This window comes from Chinchilla lanigera, unplaced genomic scaffold (genome assembly GCF_000276665.1).
Source record: "Chinchilla lanigera isolate Chin_1 unplaced genomic scaffold, ChiLan1.0 scaffold00046, whole genome shotgun sequence".
Taxonomy (NCBI): Eukaryota; Metazoa; Chordata; class Mammalia; order Rodentia; family Chinchillidae; genus Chinchilla; species Chinchilla lanigera.
The window spans coordinates 3,108,314-3,130,338 of record NW_004955447.1 but is presented as its reverse complement, the minus strand read 5'-3'; the positions used below and the strand labels follow the sequence as shown (position 1 = coordinate 3,130,338).

Below are 22,025 nucleotides of genomic sequence, written 5' to 3'. Positions count from 1 at the left end.
AATTATTATATAATAATTAATTATACTACTAATGTCTATTAGTTTATTGAAAGGAACAGTTATCCATGGAACAGATATCATGCTATCTTTTTGTTTCTGTTTTTATTATTTTCAACAGATTTCTGGTAAATAGAAATGGTTTTCCTGACTACTGAAAGTTCAAACATTATGTTACAAGAGTAAAATTTAGCCTTTTGCTGAGGGACTTTACTATTAAACTTCCATGAGATGACAATATCTCTTTTTAAAAAGTTATGCTTTGTAGTGCTTACATGGAATAGGATCATTCTGTGGCAACATTTATATAGGAAAATATATTATCATAAATGATATATAATTATTACTAATGCTTAATAATTATTCCATTGTTAATCTTTATATCAATTTGGAATTCTAGACGACAAATATAAATCAAAGGATTCAAATTTCTATATATATTAATTTTAAAAATCATTTATATTTTATTTTCAGAGAATATATGACGGCAAGGTATAGCATGCTTCAATATATGCACTTTCTGTTGATATTTATAATACACTAACCTTCATTTAAATGTATCTTTCTCATGTCATATGTGGGAAAAGAAACATATACTTTATGAAAATTTGCCTTCTGTATGCAAGTCTATTCATTCAAAGCCTTTTTGCCTTAATTGTCCTATGATATATTTTTAATAGTCTTTTTGGCAAAGTTTAATCTCAAGGTTACTAGCTCTATTTTCACCAAAGTCTTCCTCGTATAAGTGAGTGAGGAAACTTAGCAATACACACTATTGATATCATTTGCTTACATCCCCATTAGCAACAGTTAGAGATACACACACACACACATCCTCACTTCAAGAAACAAATTTTTTAACTCTCCAGTTCAGGGTTTATGACATTTGAAAGTGCAAATAGCACACCTGCCCTGGTCAAGCTTTGTGAATAGTTTTACTCCTTTATACTCCTTCTTCCCCAAAGTTCCTATTTTGTCAGCTGTTATAAGTACTTTATAAAGGATGTTAATTTTATTCATTTTAACCATAAAATAGGAAATACTCACTAAAGCAGAAAATAGGATATAGCATGAGTGCAGCTTTATAGATTCTTGCTTATCTATCTGTATTAAGACATTGGAGTTTTTCTACACTATAGTCCAGCATGTCAATTTTCTGGTATACTTTTCCCATTTTAAACCCACTGTGTTCACACATATTGTAAAAAGTAAGATATATCCTATTTCAGTGTCAGTATAAAGGGCCTGGGCATTGCTGAAATTTTATGAATATATTACAAACGCATGACAAATTGGATTTTACCAGGTGTTTTGCAATGCATTCAAAATTAAATTGGATTTTACCAGGTGTTTTGTAATGCATTTAAAGTTAAAAAAAAAAATATCCTGGGTAGTCATGTTTTGTACAAATATTCTTAGTAACATGAGAAGCATGCAGGATTTAAATAAGTATGCAATTTCTCAAAGGTAAAAATTCCTAAAAGTAGATTATCCTGTAAATTGAGAGGCTGAGAATGTCTATCTTACAAATCTTTTCACATGTTACATAATTTGTCAGGATGTCCTTTAAAAAGAAGATTAAGTATACATAAGAGACCATTGATATTTGCAGATATTTATTCTCAAATTTCTGTGTGTAGAGTCCTGTGATATTGCAATTAGGGCTTTATGTTTGAAGAGTCCCAGCATAATTTGATATCAATAATACTCATAATAGTAGAACTTCACAGTTGACATATCATATTATCCCCTTAAGGTGCACAGTGAAATTAATCCTATTTTAAAGAGAAAGCACTGCAACTTGGCTGAGATCAGACAGTAAGCAACTGAACCTGTACCTAGAGCCTCAAGTGCTTTGAAGACATTTCACTATCTTCGTAAACTTTTCTAAAGAATATGCCCTGCAATCTCAGTCAGTACTTCCAATGATCAGTGTATGATACACATATAGGCAATGATAATTATTATAGAACACATTCACATGACTTGAGATACAATCATGAGAATAACATGTACATTTAAAATAAGTGTGCTTTTGAGACATAATTTTTGACATTACCCCCAAACTAAAAATGACACTACAAAAAATATAAAAACACAATTTCAATTATAAAATTGTAATGACCGTACTTTCAAAAGATCACATGTAAATTTCAATCCCTTCTATCCTTATGTGTATAATATACACAATTTCCCTCTACAAAATTCTCTGAAGGATATCAAAAATATTAGTGATGCAGAAATGGTTGATGATATTTCAATGTAAAAGGAAGGAACCCACTGTTCAATTTGTACTTGTGAATTCTTGGCTGAATATCACACCACAATTAGGCAGATCCTGCATCCATGGCTTGCCACACATTAGTGCATTTGTTATTTTTTAAGCCTGAAATGATTTTCTTCCTAGAATCTGCTTGGATCTTATTGTCATTCCCTTTAGGTCTTACTTCAAATGTTATCGTTTCACTTAAGACCTTCCTATTCATTCTATTTACCTTTAGAACCCACTCCCACAACTGTTTGTGTTATTTTAGAGCATACATGACAGTCTTATGTTCAAAATTGATTTAAACATTACTCCTTTATTTAAATGTAAACTCCAAGATGGGAGTAGAGAGTTTTTTCTTTTAATACCTCTTTTGCAGTGTTGTATTTCTGCCTGGAAAAGTGGCAACCACTCAATGATGGAGAATAAATAAATTTTTTTACACCAAGAAATCAAAAATAAATGAGAGAAAGCAGGACTAGAAGGCTATAGAAAGAAACAAGAAGTATCTACGGATAATATTGGCCCAGTAATTATTTAATAACTTAGAGCAAATTTCAATATTTTATCCCTGCCATTAACTCACTTCCATGGGTTCTACTGGCACATATGAATGAAAAATCAATTTGAATAGAATAAGTTCTATCAAAATGAACAAGGAAGGCTCATGGGAATCAGAAAGAGAAGTAGCAAAAGCACCCAACCAGAACTGACCTTGATAGTTTACATTATTGTATTTCAATTCTCGTAAGGAATGTTTGAGATTAGGAAACTTGAGGCTTGCCAAAGGATTCAGAAACTGTGTGCAGGTAATCCTTGCCCAACCACCCCCTGAGAAGCCTCAGTGTAAATGGTCAAAGTCTGTAAATTCTGCATCTTAATGTTCAGAGTTATGATTTGTAAAGTTGTTTGCAGACAGGTAAAAGATGTGCAACAGGGGCTGGGGATTTAGCTCAGTGGCACAGTGCCTGCCTGTCAAGAGAAAGGTCATGAGTTCGATTTCTGGTACCAGAAAAAAACCAAAGAAAAAAAAGATGTACAACAAAGCAAAGAACTGTAAATTATGCATCATTTCAAAATATGTTCCAGTAATGGGAAAAAAAGACACAAGTTATATCTTGCACAGGTACAAATTTCCCATGAGGGATGTGATCATTATCTATACCTAAAATGTACCAATAAAAATCATTTTCTTTTAAAAACTAAAAATTACCCCAAAAGGAAATAGAAAATACAGAGGTGAATAACCCAAACCAATTTTTGTTCCACGGTACTTTTTGGCAGTGTTATAATTCTTCCTACTAGAGGTATTTATACTTTAATCTTTATTTACAAACTGAAAAACTACTATATAAGTAACTACAGGATTATTTGAGTAAAGAGAAAAAACATACCCATTAATACCCCCTGTAATACCCTCTACTAGAAATTCATCCAAAGACATTAACCATGGAAATGAACAGAGATATAAGTACATTTAATTTGGCTTTGCATTTGCAAAGGGAAGGAGAACTTTTCTTCTATATACAATACAAGTAAAGATATTTGCTGTTATTAAAGGAAACATTTTAGAGACTTACCTAGAGTTTTACTGTAGTAGGAATCCCATTCTCTCCAATGGGAATGAAATATATAGTCTTGTAGAAAATAAGAGAAAATGTTTTTAACCCTTTCGCCAAAAGTCATCCGGTCAGTGAGCTCTGACAAGGCCGCAGGTACATAGGAGACTGGTGCTGGGATTTTCCCACAGTGTCTTTCCACTGTGGAGGCCGGAGAGAACCTCAGTGTGTACACAAATGGAATTCCTAATTTGAGAGCAAGCAATTCACTACACAGTGTAACTGGGTCTGCTACCAGCACATCAAAACCACCTCTCTGAAGTCTTGCCATCAATGTGAGGTTGTTTATTACACGGTCACAGAGTTGTACATTGATTAAAAAGAAAGCCTCTAACAACTTTCCTAGTTCTTTGTAGAAAGCCCATAGTGTGAGAGGAGTTGGTTTATGGTCCATCCACATTATTATCATATGTTCGATTAAGGACTCTAAATAGCTCTTGTTAACAGAAACAGGTATCTCTTCAAAATCCACTAAAAGATCAGGACTTGAACTGATGAATAGGGTTGTTGAGGAAGTCAGTACAGTCACACTGTGATTTCTTTGAGTCAGCTCTTCTAAAATGACCTTAATATTTAACCAGTGGCTACCGTCTGTAGGCCAAATTAGCACATTTCCACTTAGCACAATTTCAGTCAGAGTCAAATTAAAAACCAAGAGCTGGACAAACTTCTTAGCCATGGTGATATCCACTATTGAAGCCATCCTAATGTGGATCTTTTGGGATGAAAAGAAACATTTGAGGTATATTTAGGTGAACTGTTTTTCAAATACAATAATATTTACTAATTCAAATAATATTACTCTCATTCAAAGTCAGTTTATCTAATGCTTAAAAGGAAAATAATACAATGCAAAATCTTATATGCATTGACATGGTTACTCCACAATAAAAGTGAAATCTAATCCCATTTTGAAGATAAAAAGAATTCACTGGCCTAGTATCAGTATAGTCTAATAATAACTGTGATATCAAAAACATCCCCTCAATACAATATATACAGAAATTAGGTTGAAGAGAAAATCAATAATTTTTTACTATTAAAACTACTTTATCAAAAAGTTACTTGTTTTCATTATAAGCCCATTTGTATATATTGTTTTATTCAATCTTTTAATAATTTTGTGTGAACAAAATACTCTTCATTTCATGGAAAGGTAGAGCAAAGTTGACCTACATACACAACGTGTATGACAAAATAACAAAATTGAGAATATAATCACATTTGATTAATGAGTAGGGCGACATAATTATTACTTCCTCATAGTTCTTATTTAGCAATAAAATTTAAAATAGCAACCTTCATTTATAAAAGGTTTTTCTGAACATCTCATAATGTTTTAAATTGACATGCAATCCCATACATTTCAGAGAAGACTTCCCTCTGCTCTAAATGGAGCGATTGCTGTCTCCCACTCTCTTATTGTTAGGGACTTTTCACTTTATTTCTTTTCACAGCTTCATATACAAATGACAAAATAAGGTCTGAGGAAACACAAACCTTTTAACTATATTTGTGTAGTAAATTAAAGTAGGTAGATCCAGAAGTTAGGTATCTACAGACTAAAAACTATACTTTAAATAATTTGTGACCATACAGAGATACTTAGACATTCTCGCCCTCACATTTTACAAATGTAAAGGAGACAATAGCATGTCTTTATTATATTACTTTCTACATTGGCAGCAATATTTGCAGAGCTACTTTGCAAACTGATTAGTTCAGAACAAGGCTGTAGTAATATTTATAGTTTAATTTTTCCCTAAAATCCAGCAGCTCAGTAACTTTATTACTAAATCTGTGGCCTAGTTATTGACAATATGTCCATTGCAGTACCTAGTTAATAAAAATATGAACAAGAATAAATATATAAATTGCTATTTAAAAATCTTGAGTGACCACAGCATGAGTGCACACAACCAGTGTGACCAGCGGTTCAGAACATTCTGAAGTGCTAGGGAAAGTTCATGACAGTGACTAGTGAATGAGATGAAGCAGCACTGCATCCCCACACAGATGTGCAAAACAGAAGTGGGGGGTTGAGACAACCATTTTAATTGAAATAGTTTTGGCAGGATTTAGTGCAGAAAAATCCCAGGTCATTTCACTGCCATCATCCCAGAGTGGAGTGAGAAAGGGGCCACATATGCACAGCAAAGTGCTGGGAGGTGGGAACAGACCAGGGAAAATTCTGATGGGAAGTCAGAGCTGGAATCATCTAGACTCCACTTCAGCGGACATCAAAATCCAGTCCTAAATACAAAGGACTGGAAACACCCCTCTGAGATGAGATCAGCAGAGTGGTCTTAGCCCAGGGACATAAGCAGGCAAGTAACCCTGACCTGCAGTGGGACAAGGTCACTCCTTCTGTCCAATAGACAGTACCTAGTGTCTAAGATGAGTCAGTGGTGTGGAATAGGTGAAACTGTGTAAGGTTCAGAAGGACCCATCTGTATATAGACCTGGGAACAATTCTGGGCATTCCCTACCCAAGAATACTACAGAAACTAGTTGAGCTCCATAGAGACAACCACAACCACTACCAAAGATCTGGATCATGAACCAAATAGATAGCAACATCTCCTCCTCAATAAATTGAGAAGATAGGACCTTAGGACACACACAAAAATGAAGAACATCCTACACATAAAAGACACTTCTGAAGAACAGATATTTCCAAGGGAGGTGTCAATACTAGTAATAAAGCTGTATAGTATAAGAAATTTACAGGTATCAACACACAAAAATATATAGAAAATCACAAGACAGAAGTAAAAACTAATTCCAGACCTCCAGCCCACATAGGACAAGCCCAAGTGACAATGAGATAGAGGAAAATGGAGGCAACCCATCTGAAAGCTCTGAAAAGATATCAGTAGAAGTTCAAAAATACGTACATGAGACTGTAGAGGAAATCAGATCAGAAGTAATCTCCCAGATTGAAAAGGAGATGATAAACACAATGAGGAACTTACTCAGCAAACCTAGTGTAGACATAGATAAAAATAGAGGAGCATAAGAAAATGATGGAAACCATAAATGCTTAACATAGGAAAGATATGGAATCTATGAAACAGACTCAAACAGATATCCAGGAAATTAAAAATTCCATTGAAAATTTGTAAAACAGCATGAACAAAAGTGAAGACAGTTTCAGACCAAAAGAGAAGATTTTGGCTAGTGATCAAGAAAAAGATCTCTTAAAAATAAAAAGGGACCATAAAAAAAAAAAATTCAACAGCTGCAACATAATGCAAAGAAAAATAACAGAATATTGATTGTAGTCAGTGAAAAAGCATGAGCCAGTACAGGTGACATAAAAAAAAAAAAAAAAAAACTGCACAATATTAAAGGCAGAAAACTTGCCAAGTCTGGAAAAAGAATTTGACATAGAGTTGAGTGAGGCATATAGAATTCCATTTAGCCATGATTGAAAAACATCTACCCCAAAGGGTATAATAATGAAGATTCTGGAAATTCAGAGCAAGAATATTAAGAATATTAAGTTTCTAGAGCAAAGAAATGAATCACTTACAATTTCTATTGTTTTATTGAAAGGAACAGTTAATGCTTAATTGTTTGATCAATCTTGCATACCTATGTCTGATAATCTGAGCAACTATTTGAAAATAACAATATGTAATCCAACAACCATTGTTAATTTCCTATCATCTTGTTTTGAAATTCTGTATCACTTTTGTTTTTGTGTTCTTTGTTTTTCTCTTTGTTTTTGTTATTTTGTTTCTGTTCATTATTCTTTAAAGTAAAATTTAAAAACATAAAGTGCATCAGAGTTACAGTAAAATTTTCAACATGAACTTGAGTCAAGGAGACCTTGAAGTATTCTGAGTCCCAAAAGAGAATAATTTCTAGCCCAAATTGGTGTACCATGCAAAACTGTCTTTCACAGTCAATAGAGAAATAAGACATTTCCATCACCAAAAACAAATGAAGAAATTCATGACCACAAAACCAACTCTACAGTGTGTTCTGAAAAATTACCAACAGTGAGATAACAATGTGAACAAATTCAAAAAAGAGCAAAAGGAAGATGCTACCAGGCAGGGTAAGTAATTAAACATAGGGTAAAGATAAGGACCAACAGCAAAAAATAATATAAAAACAAAAAGCTAATGCATATCATTATAACTATCAATGTAAATAGTTTCAGTTCAACTCAAACAGACTGGCAGAATGCACCAAGAAGCAAGATCCAACAATATGCTGCATAGAACAAGCACTTCCAATTCAAAAAGAAATTCATAGACTGAAAGTCAAAGTATGGAAAACAATATTTAATGTGACAGAAACCCAGCAAAAAAAGCAGTAAGCATTGCACTTGTAGGCAATGTGAACTTCAAGCCAAAGCAGATCAAAGTGATTAAAAATATAACTACATTCTTTTTAAGGGAAAACTTCAACAAGAAGTGGTAACATTCATAAATATGTATTCACAAAACACAGGAGCACCCAAGTACCCAAAATAAATACTAATGAACATTGAAAATCAAATGAACACTGAAACTATTGCAATGGGGTACCTTAACACCCCACTATCAGAAATAAATCAACTAGACAAGAAAACAAAAAAATATGAGAACTGAACCAAATCAGTGAACAAATAGACTTAGTAGATATCTACAGAGTGTTGCATGCCACATCAGAATACATATTTTTCTCAACTGTTCATGAGACATTCTCCAAAATAGACCACATAATAGCCCACAGGACATACTTAAGTAAACACAAAGGAATTGAAATTATCCAGTGCATACTATCTGACCATAATAGGATGAATTTGGAAACAGCAAAAGAAACCACAAAAATGTCATAAACATATGGAAATGAAATAGCACCATACTGAACAACAAATTTGCAACAGATAAAATTAGTGAAGAAATTAAACCATTTCTACAGCTAAATAAGAATACCAATGGAATATACAGGAAATTATGGGACAAGATCAAAGCAGTCCTAAAGGAAAATATAGCTGTCAATACCCACATCAGGAATACTGAAGGAGCTGAAAGATCAGAGCAGAAAGTAATGCAAGTGAGACTAATAAAACAATACAAAGAGTCAATGACAATATGCATTGGCTTTTTGTTTTTATATTATTTTTTGCTGTTGGTCCTTATCTTTCCCCTATGTTTATTTACTTACCCTGCCTGGTAGCATCTTCCTTTTGCTCTGTTTTGAATTTGGTCACATTGTTATCTCACTGTAGGAAATCTTTCAGAACACACTGTAGAGTTGGTTTTGTGGTCATGAATTTCTTCATTTGTTTTTGGTGATGGAAATGTCTTATTTCTCTATTGATTGTCAAAGAGTTGGTTCTTTGAAAGACTAAAGAAAATTTATAGACCTAGCTTAACTTTATCAAAAAAGGAGTGGAAAGACTCAAATTCTTGTAATTAGGAACGAAAAGAGTGAAATCACAACAGACACCTTGGAAATCCATACGATGACCAAATAGGATTCATCCCTGGGATGCAGGGATGGTTCAACATATGCAAATCAATAAACATAATACACCATATCACAGAGAAAAGAACAAATATCAAATGATCCTCTCAATAGATACTGAAAAAGAACTGATGCCTATTCATGATTATAAAAATCCCTGTAGAATACTGGGATAGATAATATTTATCTAAATATGATAAAAGCCATCTATGAGAAACCCATAGACAATACAATGCTACAGGTTCAAAAACTGAATACTTTCACTCTAAGATCAGGAATAAGACAAAAATTTCTAGTATCACCACTCCTAAGCTATATAGTTCTGAAAAATTAAGCCAGAGCATGTAGATATGAGAAAAAAATGGAATAAACTTAAGAAAGGAAGAAATTAAATTATGATTATTAACAGATGACTTGATACTCTACATAGAAGATACGAAAAAGTCCACCAGAAGACTTCTAGTTTTAATTACCAGATTCAGTAATGCAGCAGGATCCAACATCAACACTCAAAAATATATTGCATTCCTGTATACAAATAATAAACTCACTTAGACAGAAATTAAGGAAATAGTGTGCTTTACAATAGAATAAAAAATGAAATACATAGGAATCAATCTCATAAAGGAAGTAAAAGATTTAAACATTGAAAATTACAGTAAGCTCAAAAGGGAGACTGAAGAGGATATGAGAGAAATGAAAGATATCCTTTGCTCTTGGGTAGGAAGAACCAACATAGTGAAAATGGTCATACTTCCAAAATTGCTCTAAAGATTTAAAACAGTACCAATCAACATAATATTAGAATACCTCACAGAATTAGAGAAAGTATTCCTACAATTTATTTGGAGCCAAAGAGACAGAGAGGAGCAAAAACAACTCTGGGCAACAAAGGTAAATCAGGGGTCATTACAATCCCTGATTTTATATTAGGAGGGGGTAGGATTGGAAAAAAAATGGTAATCAAGAGATACTAGGTCAAAATACAAATTCCTTAGAAGAGATGGGATCATTATGTATACCTAAATTTTATCAACAAAGTTCTTAAGATTCAATTGTCAAAAAGATGTTTTCCACTAGCCATAAATTTTAGGCAATTGTCCCTCAGACAAAGGACTTCTCTCTAGAATATATAAAGACTTTTTAAAAATCAGGTCCCTAAAATTCAAAGACTCAATCCAAAAATGTACATCAGAGATAAATATACACTTCTCAGATGTACTAATACAAACAGCAAATAAATATTTGAACAAATGTTCAACATCACTGGTCATTTGAGAAATGCAAATTAAAACAACACTGAGATTCCATCTCACCCCAGAAAGAATGGCTATCATCAAGATATCAACCAATAACCAATGCTGGCAGGACTGTGGGGAAAAAAGTACACTTTTCCGCTGCTGGGGGGAGTGTAGACTGGCACAACCACTATGCAAATCACTGTGGGGATTCCTCAAAAACTAGGGTTGGAGGTGTCATTCGACCCAGCTATTCTCCTTTACAGTGACATATGTGCACTCATGTTTATAGCAACATAATTTGTCATAGCTAAATCTGGTAAACAACCCAAATTCCCATTAACTGAGTAGTGGATAAAATAATGTGGTCTTTTTATGCAATGGAGTACTATTCAGGTGTAAAGAAAGATATACTCGAGGCTTTTATAGGTAAATGGATGCAACTAGAGACCATACAAAGTAAAATAAATCAGATTTGCATGTGTAAACATCGTGTTGTCGCTCTAGTTTAAGAGACTGAAAGGGTAAATAACATCCAAAACGTACAATAGATACTGTGAAAGGGAAAGAAGCTGATTGAAAAGAAAGAATGTGAGAAATGAGCAAAGAAAGAACATGAAAAAAAAAATATATATATATGTATATACACATATATATACTAAAAATAGCTGAGATAGTTGTAGTACTATTCTCTATTAGTTCACTGAAAGGAGCAATTAACTAGGGCTTACGTTGTTTGATCAATTTTGCATGCCTACATCTTCAAATCTGAGCAACAATATGCAATGTAATAACCATTGTTAATTTCCTCTCATCTGGTTTTGAAATTCTGTATTGTTTTTATTATTTCTTTTTCTTTCTTTAAAATAAAAAATTCCTCACTAACAATAGACACAATCGGCCGCAAAATATTAGAATGTTTATCCCAGAAAAACAAATGCATTGTAGAAATCTTTAAATTATATCAGATTAAGACAAATGGAAGGTTATAAAGTGACAGCTAATCTTAGGTGCTCCTTGGAGGACAATAAAATCTGAATTTATTGAAGTGAAGAATAATAGATAGTATAATCATTTAATAGAAGATATAAGTATTTTCTTTCCTTTGAAATTATACTTGGATATTATACTGTTTAACCTTATTTTTGTTGGCATTAATATAATGCCATTGATATAATGACATTGGTTCATTGCCAGAGTGAATTGTATCATGGTACAGACTGAATTGGAGCAATTCAAAAAAGACTAGGTGTCATCATTATTAGGATGTATATGAGCTTTAGCCAAGTCTCCATAATTTCAAACAGAATAAGGAATTTGGACATTATAATATCTAATTCTTTTATCTTATTGTCTCATTTTCCATATTCTCAAAATGTTTCAAAATTGCAAACTCAAGTCAAAACCTTTTAAAAATAAATTATGTTTAGGTACCAACTTACAAAGTTAAATTTCCATTAATGGAAAAAGTAATAACTCATGGAAAAGATACCTGATTTCATGACTGAAATTAAGTTTTGTAGTTTAAAATCATATCTTTCTTTTTTGCCACACTTTATTTTACATTAATTGTTATTGCTTAGTAAGTAACTAGTTGCTGCAAAGTTCTGAATACAATGGTCAGTAATTCTGAAGGAAGTATACTGTTGTTATGCATTCCATTATTTCTCAAAGATTAACCATCTATTTTTATATGTAATGCTATATCAAAGACATGTAATGTTATACTGCAGGATTATTCTTATATAACATAAAAAACAATTAAATCTGACAGATAAAAAATATTCTGGAAGTCAGGTGTGATGGAGTACTCCTTTAAACCAGGACCCTGGAAAGCAGAGGACTGCTAGTTCAAGATGAGCCTGGGAAAATCTTATCTATGAATGAATTTATTGATGAATGATTGAATGATCTGCCATTGTAGCCCAGTCCACAGAACCTGTGTTCAATCTTTAATAGCACAAAAGATAAAATTATTCAAGTAATGACCTACATGTTTTCACAGTGATCAACAGATAAAACTACTGGTAACAATACATAATTCTTACAGATTATAAATATTTTATGTTATAAAATTGTATTCTCTTAAACATGTGCATAACTTTGTTGGCATAATATGAAAACAAATCATAAAATTTTCATTGCTCAATTTTCAATAAATATTTTTTAATATTGCAGATTTTTTACATTTCCACTGGGGAGCTCCTTACACAGTTCTCATAAAGCGAAAAAGAATAACCCCAGGCAATGCACTCAAGAAGTCACATTGAAATCATCTTTTCGGGAACGAATATTGAGTTAACTATTGAAACCATGGGGTGATTGTGCTCCTTTCAGTACATTAAAAATAGGCAAGAAACAGTATGATGTTTCAAATCTAAATGCACTTTTAAAAATCCAAGAAAGTTTAACAAAAAAGGCTGCATAATTGATAAATTTTCTTCTAAAATTTAAATTGGAGAGAAAGAATGAAAGATCTAGAGTTAAAGATCACAGAGGCTTTGGTACAAGCAAGATTTTAGTTTGAATAACACTTCTTAAAACTCCTGCCTAGATGATTTTATTTTAAAATGATTGATATTTTGAAGCCTCAATTTTCTCTCCTGTGTTGAGGAGATTTTCTTGTACTGAAATATAACAAATTCATTGCCAGAGTGAATTGTACAGAGTGAATTGTATCATGGTACAGAATGAACTGGAGCAATTCAATAAATGTTAGGTGTCATCATTATTAGGATGTATGTGAGCTTTAGCCAAGTCTCCATAACTTCAAACAAAATAAAGAATTTGGACATTATAATATCCAATTCTTAATAATTAGCAGATATTAAGGACTCAGTCCGAAGTTATTATTACGTTCTACCACAGAGAAGTAATCTTAAAGAAAGTTAATCTTTTCATTTACTCACTTGTGATAATTTGAAATTTATGTCATACAGAATTCATTTCAAAGACTTTAATTGGAGAATTTAAGCAACTACAAATTAAAGTCACACTTTAGAAGAAAAATTTTCCAAATTCAATTCATATATCATTCTCACTTATTATTCTGTATCTATAATATGTTACACAAAAATTAATTACTGAATTCTGTCAGAACTTTTACTTCTTACCTGGTCTTTTCAATAAAAGTGTTCATTTCCTGGCCTCAGTAAAAATATAGCATTTTAGTAAGAACAAACAAAACTGTGTACATACCATTCTCCTGTAAATGATACTTAAATCTCTAACCGAAGCTATTACCTGTAGTACGTCTTTTCATGGAACCAACTACTACTGTATTTACAAAATTACCACATATACAATATCTACAAAATTAAATGGACTGGGGCTGGGGATATATCTCAGTGTTACAAGCACCTGCCTAGCCAGCTCAAAGTCCTGAGTTTGATTCCCAGTACAAAATAATAATAATAATAATAATAATAATAATAATAATAAATGGATTATTCACACTCACAAATATTTTGTATGCCCTATTTTCTAGCCTGGTTAACTATGCCGTGTACCATTTACTGCAATTAGAAATATCCACATCATTTCAATTTCTTCTTCACCTCTTTTAACAGTGCTCACCAATCAGCCTTCAGCTCTAACGAAGAAAACTTGGTAAACAGCTACTGCTGGTTTTCATTTCTCACATGTTGTTCTAATGTCCTTTCAAACATTAACTAATTGAGTCCTTTCAACAATGCTGTTAGAGATGAAATGGAGGAAGGGTGGGTGGAAGGAGATTGAGTTACTTTTCTGCTTTCTGGAACGAGTGAGCTGCAGTGTGGATAAAGAACTTGGTTTCCTGTTTTGTTTCTAGGCAATCGCAGGGTATATTATTTTTCTCCACTGTTAGCTCGTTTCCAGGCACATGCTCTTAATTCATGTCCCCAGAGCAATACAGGAGCATCATTCCTGGGGTAGTGCATAACACAGAAATCTAGTTATCCTACATTCCCTTAAATGTTTCCCATTTATTACCTCAATAAAAACCAAAGACCTGAACATTACAGAAGCTTTAAAATATTAATTATAGTGGAACATTTATTCTTCGAATCATGACATCGCTAGCATTTTTCCTCACTTCTTTCCACTTCACATTTTGCAACTTAGAAAATAATAAATCATCAGGAATATAATTCACACCTTATCATATTTCAAGTCTCCAATTCTGGGCAAGGTTTCCTTCCTCCACAGACTTCACAGAAAAATTTGTATTTACTGTGCAAGTTTCCCTATTAATCAAAGCTTCATCTCCGAAGCTTTTCAGATCACAACACTCATTCTCCTTGCTGTGCAATGCCTCCCTCCTCTACACACCTTTGATTTGTACACATGTTAATTGGAAAAGTCACACTGCAAATGCCCTTTCACATGTCTGAGTTCTCTGCTTGACTGTGAAAACTGTGAGGCCTGGAGTTTTAATATCAGTCTTCGTGATATTCTCACTGTCTAAGAGAATGTCCAACAGGAAATCTATTATCAAAGAATACATAATGTAATGTAGAAAGAAAAGAAATTACAAAAGCATATGTGATTTTTAGACAGATAATTAGATCCTTTCGTGCATGATTAACAAAGACCTTTCGACACTATAAATGACTGATTATAATTTTTCATCTTATAAACACTACAGTACATTGAATATCAGATAAAATTAACATAAAACATTTTGAGCAGTTTATCTTTAATTCACACATTCAAAACAAACGTGATTAAGCGTTGAGTACTTTTATTTTTTATCATTAAACTTTGTAAATCAGATATCATATTTACATGTATTCTTAGTCATCAGTAAGAATTTTGTGGTTAAAAAGAACAAATACTCTCAGTAACAGCAAGACTGTAATGTGATTGGAAATATGACACCATATATCAAAATCAGATGAAAAATCAGATGCAAAGACAATCTTCTTCTTTATATTCTTTGCAAAGACAAAGAATTCTATTGCAAAGACAATCAATCTTCTTTATATTCTTTCAAATTTTCTAAAAAGATTAGTTTCACATTTTAAGACTGAGAGTATAGTGAGCTTTTTGTGAGGAATTTAAAGATAGCAGCAAAATAAAATGGATCTCGTGATTCTAAGCCTGCACCCAGGAGATTAAATGAGGGATTGCTTCACAGATATAAATAAATTCCATAATAATTTGGAGAGTTGAAATTCTACAGTTGAGGGCAAGTTATTGATAAAGATAGAAGTTAAAGAATAAAAATATAAACATCCACTAACATTCAGGAAAATTCCAAGTTCCTTGTGCTCTTATAACTGGGACAATGCACTTTTTTAGATATCTCTGTAAATTTTTTATATGCATGCAAACATAAAGTAGTTTTTGCAAATATGTCAGCCTCATTGCTGCATAAAAGCTTTCCATTTATTTATCCCTTTCTTCCTGCTTAATAAGATCTAGGTTTAGCTCTGTGATGTCTCCCATCCCTGTATATTGTCAGTGGACAGGTTCCAGGTCATATACATAGTCACTGTATCTATGCTTATTTTCTCTGGCTAATACATGTTATAGTTCTTATGTACATGCAGGAGATAACTATATTTTCAAATTTGTGGGTCACTGGTTAATGTAGAAGGAGCAGATGTCTTTTTTGTTATGACACGGCCTATTAGTTATAGTTGGCTCAATGAATTTGGATCATATTCATTCACTTTGATGTGTCACATTTGGATCCACACACTAACTGGTCAGTGTATCTATCATAATTCCTCTAATTCAGGGTTGCAATTATTTTAGGACAAGTTTGTAGAATAAAAATGAGTATAACAGATATTATTGCACAGAAACTTTAATATTTCACCGTGTAGCATTCATGTGAGGCACTTATTTTTACATTGCACTTTGTCGTCTTTAAATGATTTTAAATGTCATTTAATATTTTCACTCATTAGCTAGTATACATCTCTAGGACTTACTACACCTGGTTACTAAACAATGGTGTAGTCACAGTAGTATATATACAACTTTTATTTCTTTAAATATTCTTTGAATCTTGGATTTATTACATTTTCAAAAAGAAATAAAATTATAAAATCAAATTTTGATGTTAATAATGTGAAATTTAAGATTCAAAACACAAAAAAATCCTAGAAATAGTAGTTATAGAAAAAAAGAATCCTTATGTTATTATCATTGGTATTAGGCCTGTGCTTCAGAGGTTTATGATGAAGTCAATATAAAATATTAATATGTATCATCTGAGAGACTACACACAGTATGACCTATAAATATGCATTATGATTTTATTTTAACTGCCTGCAATGCTAATCTTATTTACAATGATAAGTTTGTTGGTTGAATGTAAGTCATTTTATTACTGAAAAATGAAAGTATATGTTTCTTATAGAAACAGAAAAATATCAAATTCTTAGCTTTTCAGCATAGCTGAAAACTTGGAAACAAAATAAACATAGTATATTTTAAGCAATGGTTGTGTTCTATCATAAATTCTTACCTTCAAAGCAAGGGTAATAGAGCCTTGAATACTTCTTAGTTTTTATCTTTGAACTTTATTATTCAGATAGTATATATGTGTGTGTGTATATATAGATATATATATACTAGATATGAACATATATTATAATAATAATAGGTTTGTAGAAGGTTCAGTTTCTTTTAGATGTCTTCAACCAGCGCTGCAATGATTACACAAATTCTATCTTCAAAGTAATATGTAAATGAAGTTCAATCTTATTTTTTAACTAAGATACTTCTCAACATATGTTATTCATAAAATAACTTGGTATCTTTCAGTCTATGAAATTAGAAAACCCTCCTCTATATTATCGCAATATAATGTCTTTTATCATTTTGCTATCAAATTATAGTGAAAGAGAAAACAGATGTATAAAAATTAAAGTAAAAACGAGGGAGTGGAGGAGAAATGATTTAAAGCTCTAGGATTCATATTCACATAATAAAACAAAACTTGATACACACCCAACTCTTTACTGTAGTAGGAATCCCATGGTTTCCAAAGAGTTTCAAACATGTAGTCCTGTAGGTGGTAGGAGATGAAATTCCTTACTCTGTCAGCAAAAGTCATCTGGTCAGTGAGTTCCGAGAGAATAGCAGGAACGTAGGAAGGAGGGTATGGTACCTTCCCACAGTGCTTTTCCACATTCGAGGCTGGAGAAAACCTCAAGGAATAGATGAATGGTATTCCCAGCTTTAGAGCTACTATATCACCACAAGGGAATACTGGGTCTGACAAGAGGACTTCAAACTTGCCTTTCTTCAGCTTTTCCATCAGCTTTTCATTTTTAAGAACGCCATCACACATCTCTCTAGACACCATGTGGAAGTCCTTGATAACTTTAGCCATCTCCTGATAGAATCTCCAAATGGTGGAAGGAGATGGCCTGTTTTCCAGCCATGTCAAAACAAAATCCTTGATCACCCCTTGTATTCTTTCTTTGCCAAAGGACACTTTATATATTTCAAATGTCAGAGAAGAGTGAGAGGTTGGTGTGATGAACAGTGCACCCGAGGCAACCAAGACAGTCACGTTATGTTCTCTCTTAATGAGCTCATCTATAATGATCTTAACATTGAGCCAGTGACTCCCCTCCATTGGCCAAATCAGAATGTTCCCAGCAAGAGTGGTTCCGAGGAGGCTTATCTGAAGAGACCACAGCAGAATGTTGCTTACCATGATGAGTCTCATGCAGAAGATTTGAGATGTGAAGCAAAAGAGTACCTCTGCCTTTTGACATAGAAGACAAAAGAAAAAGGACAAAAAGTTTCCTTAATAGAGCCAAACACTTGATAACCTAATGAGCCTCCTCTCTACCAAATGAAGTTAGCTTTGGTAGCTCCATTGCTGATGGCAATCAAATTACAGGTTTAAGGATTCATGTATAAGATTTATGTTTTTCATGCTGTTGCAGTAACTTGTGTTGTAATTCCTACTGTTTAAATTTTCTCTTGAACTTGATCCATTACCCTATTGTATCAAAGACTTGCAAACATTTTACCATTACATTTATTAATCTTTTTTACATCTCAACTTTACACTTATTGCTGTGCACTGGGACCTCAAACTGGGTCAGAATTCACTCAGACAAGTAGAGTTTCTAATGCTGTAAGGTATTTTGTTATTTAGTAGGTTCATATAATTCCAATACTTAAGCAGTATTTTAATAGCAATAACAGATAAGAAGGACTATTGCAAAGGATATTTATAAAAATACAGTAAGTACAGTATGTGTTACTAATTTAACAACAATTAAAGAAATTATGTGGATTAATCATTGATAAAAATATCATTATTACATGAATAAATGATAGACAAGTAATATGTGCAAGAAATATGGATGTTTCTCTTGAATATGGTCTGTTTGAAGAGAATGGCTGATTCAAGTGTTTTATTAAAAAATAGTATTGAGGAGTTAGGTAGCCTGGATGAATAATGTTACTTCCAGACTCTTATCTTCTGAGAGTGCTAGCATTTATTAAGACCTTTGTATTTGACATTGTTACAAATGTTTTACATATGTTAATCACACTAATCTCTCTTTTTGATGAGATCCAATTAATTAGATGCTATAGTTATTCCTGTATCAGAGAAAGAACCACCATTCAGAGACATCATATCACTTGCCAAGTTCATAAAATAAGGAAATAATTAATCTTTGTTGTATAACTTTTAAGATCTTTGTCTCCTAGAGCCTGTGCATTAACCAGAAAGATAGAATCCCTTACCAGAATAAGCCATGTCTCCTTGCTAATTCTAAGTGATCTACCTGAATTATAGCAGCCTGAATTATAATATCATAATAAATTTTATAACACATTGAATAAATTTGAATACATTGGGGCAAATTCAAGCAATCCACATGTTCTTTATGAAAACTGACATGTGTATTCTTGTCAATAAGCAGAGATATGATTTCTCTGTTAATAATTTTATTGACATTAAAAAGTCTGATATCTATTGCTTAAAATTATCACTTCTCACCATTTTATTGGAACAGCTGACTTTAAAAGGTATGGTTTAAAATTTAGCAATGTAACCATAAAATTTCTTTAGATAGATTTAAATTCAAGGCTCTCTTCAAACAATTTGATGGTGTCTACAGAACAGACACCTACTAATGTCAGTCAGGCCCCAAGTGAGATGGCAGCAAACAGTGAAAATTGTTGTGATCCATGGTTATCATTTTATCCAGTTTATTTACCATAATGGAATCAGATCCAGTTTAGGACAACTAGAAATGTTTTTCTGTTCTTTTTTCAGTTACAGTGTTTCCTTAATAAGCACAGCACTCCCTACTAGATGGAAGTTGAATCCCACAGATCTTTCTCACATTGATGAGAGATTTTGTGAATGGAAGACAGTACTACACACAGGACTACAAGACATCAGCATTAGGTTTCAGAATCAAGGCAGTCATATAATCATAGCTTATTATGCTTCTGTACACCCATAATACTTTTTTATCTATAAATTTAAAAATTTAAGAAAATCATAAAGTTATCAAGAGTACAAAGTAATGAAACAAAATGTACAACATACATTTGAATGCATAATACAGACCAGAAATTATAATGTAATAACAACTATAATATACAACATGACCATATATTTACATAAATAAAATTGTTTTCATTTACAAACAAGTAACTTGCTTAGAATGAAAATTGTTTAAAATCTCATGGACTCCTTTCTCCTTGTCCTGCCTAAAGAAAATGACACGTGTCTTTACCTGACATGACAGAGGTAAAATGTTTTGAGTGTTATATAGCATAGGACTTGCTTCCATGGGGGGCGGTAACTGAAGGACAGACAATAGCAATATCTTCATGCATGATGTGATTTTGATACTTATTTTGAAATGTGAATTACCTTGACGTTTATTCTCAGCAGTGTTCACAATAGAAATGAGTATTTTTCCACAGGAAAAGCTTAATGTGGGATTAAATGTTCACAATATATGTCTGGAATTAAGAAAATTCTCAAACTATGAAGATTAAATTTTAGTTTGTCTTGTGTTTTTAATTAATATAAAAGTAATATTGACAAGAAACAGCTAAAGAGGATGGAACATGTATACCACAAGTAAGGGTTGGAACATTTGCTTTTCATTATTCTGACTGTAAAATAAGTTGAGAAGCTATTTCCTGTTTGCAGAAAATTTATGAGCATAACTACAGTTAAAAATATGATTAATATACTTGTAAAATGTAATGACTTCAGAGACTATTAACATATTTACAAAGAAGCTAGAATATTCAAATATTGTATCATCATCAATCATAATAAAATAGGTAATTTTCCCACTTACACACAAGGGAAGGAATAAGGAATTTGTGGTACTAAAATTGGATATTTCCTTAACAGTTACATTAATAAACTTGGATATTGCTTTACCAGAGAAGTTTCTATAGAGAAGCTTTTCTTTGCTTCTCTTTTTAAATAAATGAATTTGACTTTATACAATATTTATGTGATCTCTGTTTAAAAAGTATAAATTTGAAATTGTCTGAATATTTTAAAATTCATTACAGAGTACTAGTAAAATAAAACATCATCAAAGGGTGACATCTTACATTCTCCTATACACGTGCTACATTAAGACCCCAGGAGTCTGTTGTGAAACTCATCCTTGTCTTTACCATGTATTAGACTAAACAAAACTCTCCATTCACGGCTATATAAAGCTCATCCCTGGAATTTGTATAAAATTGTCTTAAAATGTAAAATTCTGGTTAAAACTCTTTTCTGATTGTTACAGCACTGAAAACTTTTTCAAGGTGAAACAATGACGCAAATTTAAAGTTAAGCCACACAATCACAGTGATGGTTATTTTAAAAGAAAATATGAAAGCTCAAATTTACTTCATATACTGGATTATTATGTAGGTTCCAAATAACTTACCTGCAATTTCTGACAGAAACTTTAGTGACACTCATTTACCAACAAGAGGAAATTGAGCTTAAATAAATCCCAGCTGGTTTAAAGTGGCAGGATAAACAATATGACGTCAGATAAAGAAAAGATTAAACAGATTTGTTTACACTTAGTAAGGACACCCAATTCATTATGAAGCTGACTAACCTCCAGTTAAAGGTGTATGTTCCCAAGGGCACTCTTACAACTGTGCATTGAATGTTGCCTTTGCTACCTACGGGGATGTATCCGAAACAATAAGTGACAGTGCTGTAATCTTGGGACTATTGCTAAGAAATATATGACTTTGATGTTTCTAAAATTAATATAGCATCCAATCATAATTAATTACTAAACAATTTAATTACAGTAAATATTTTATTATAGGCTGACTGACTTCTCATCTTAGTTTTCCAATGATGTGACAAAATACCTGAGAATGAAATCTTAAAGTCAGGGAGGCTCATAGTTTTGTCTCATAGTTTCAGAGATTTTATCTCATGTTCAGCACACTCTGCCACTGCAGGTCAGAGGCGAGGCA

The 22,025-nt window shown here is 32.5% G+C and overlaps 1 protein-coding gene across 7 annotated transcripts in view; it reads right to left on the bottom strand.

Moving 5' to 3' along the window:
• The window catches only part of LOC102028034 (UDP-glucuronosyltransferase 2A1), a 43,048-nt gene extending 21,492 nt beyond the window's left edge, over positions 1-21,556 (bottom strand). The window contains exons 1-3 of one of the 7 annotated variants that reach the window (XM_013518563.1): positions 21,473-21,556; positions 17,532-18,297; positions 3,844-4,473 (exon numbers count right to left, since the gene is read on the bottom strand). In XM_013518563.1, coding sequence (XP_013374017.1) covers positions 3,844-4,473; positions 17,532-18,258 — 1,357 coding nt within the window. In that variant the 5' untranslated portion in view covers positions 18,259-18,297; positions 21,473-21,556. Of the gene's footprint in view, positions 1-3,843; positions 4,598-10,664; positions 10,672-14,143; positions 14,329-17,531; positions 18,298-21,472 lie in introns of those variants that run through there. The other 6 variants (XM_005392797.2, XM_005392794.2, XM_005392795.2 and 3 more) reach the window with 6 other exon arrangements.
• Positions 21,557-22,025: the final 469 nt, after the last annotated feature.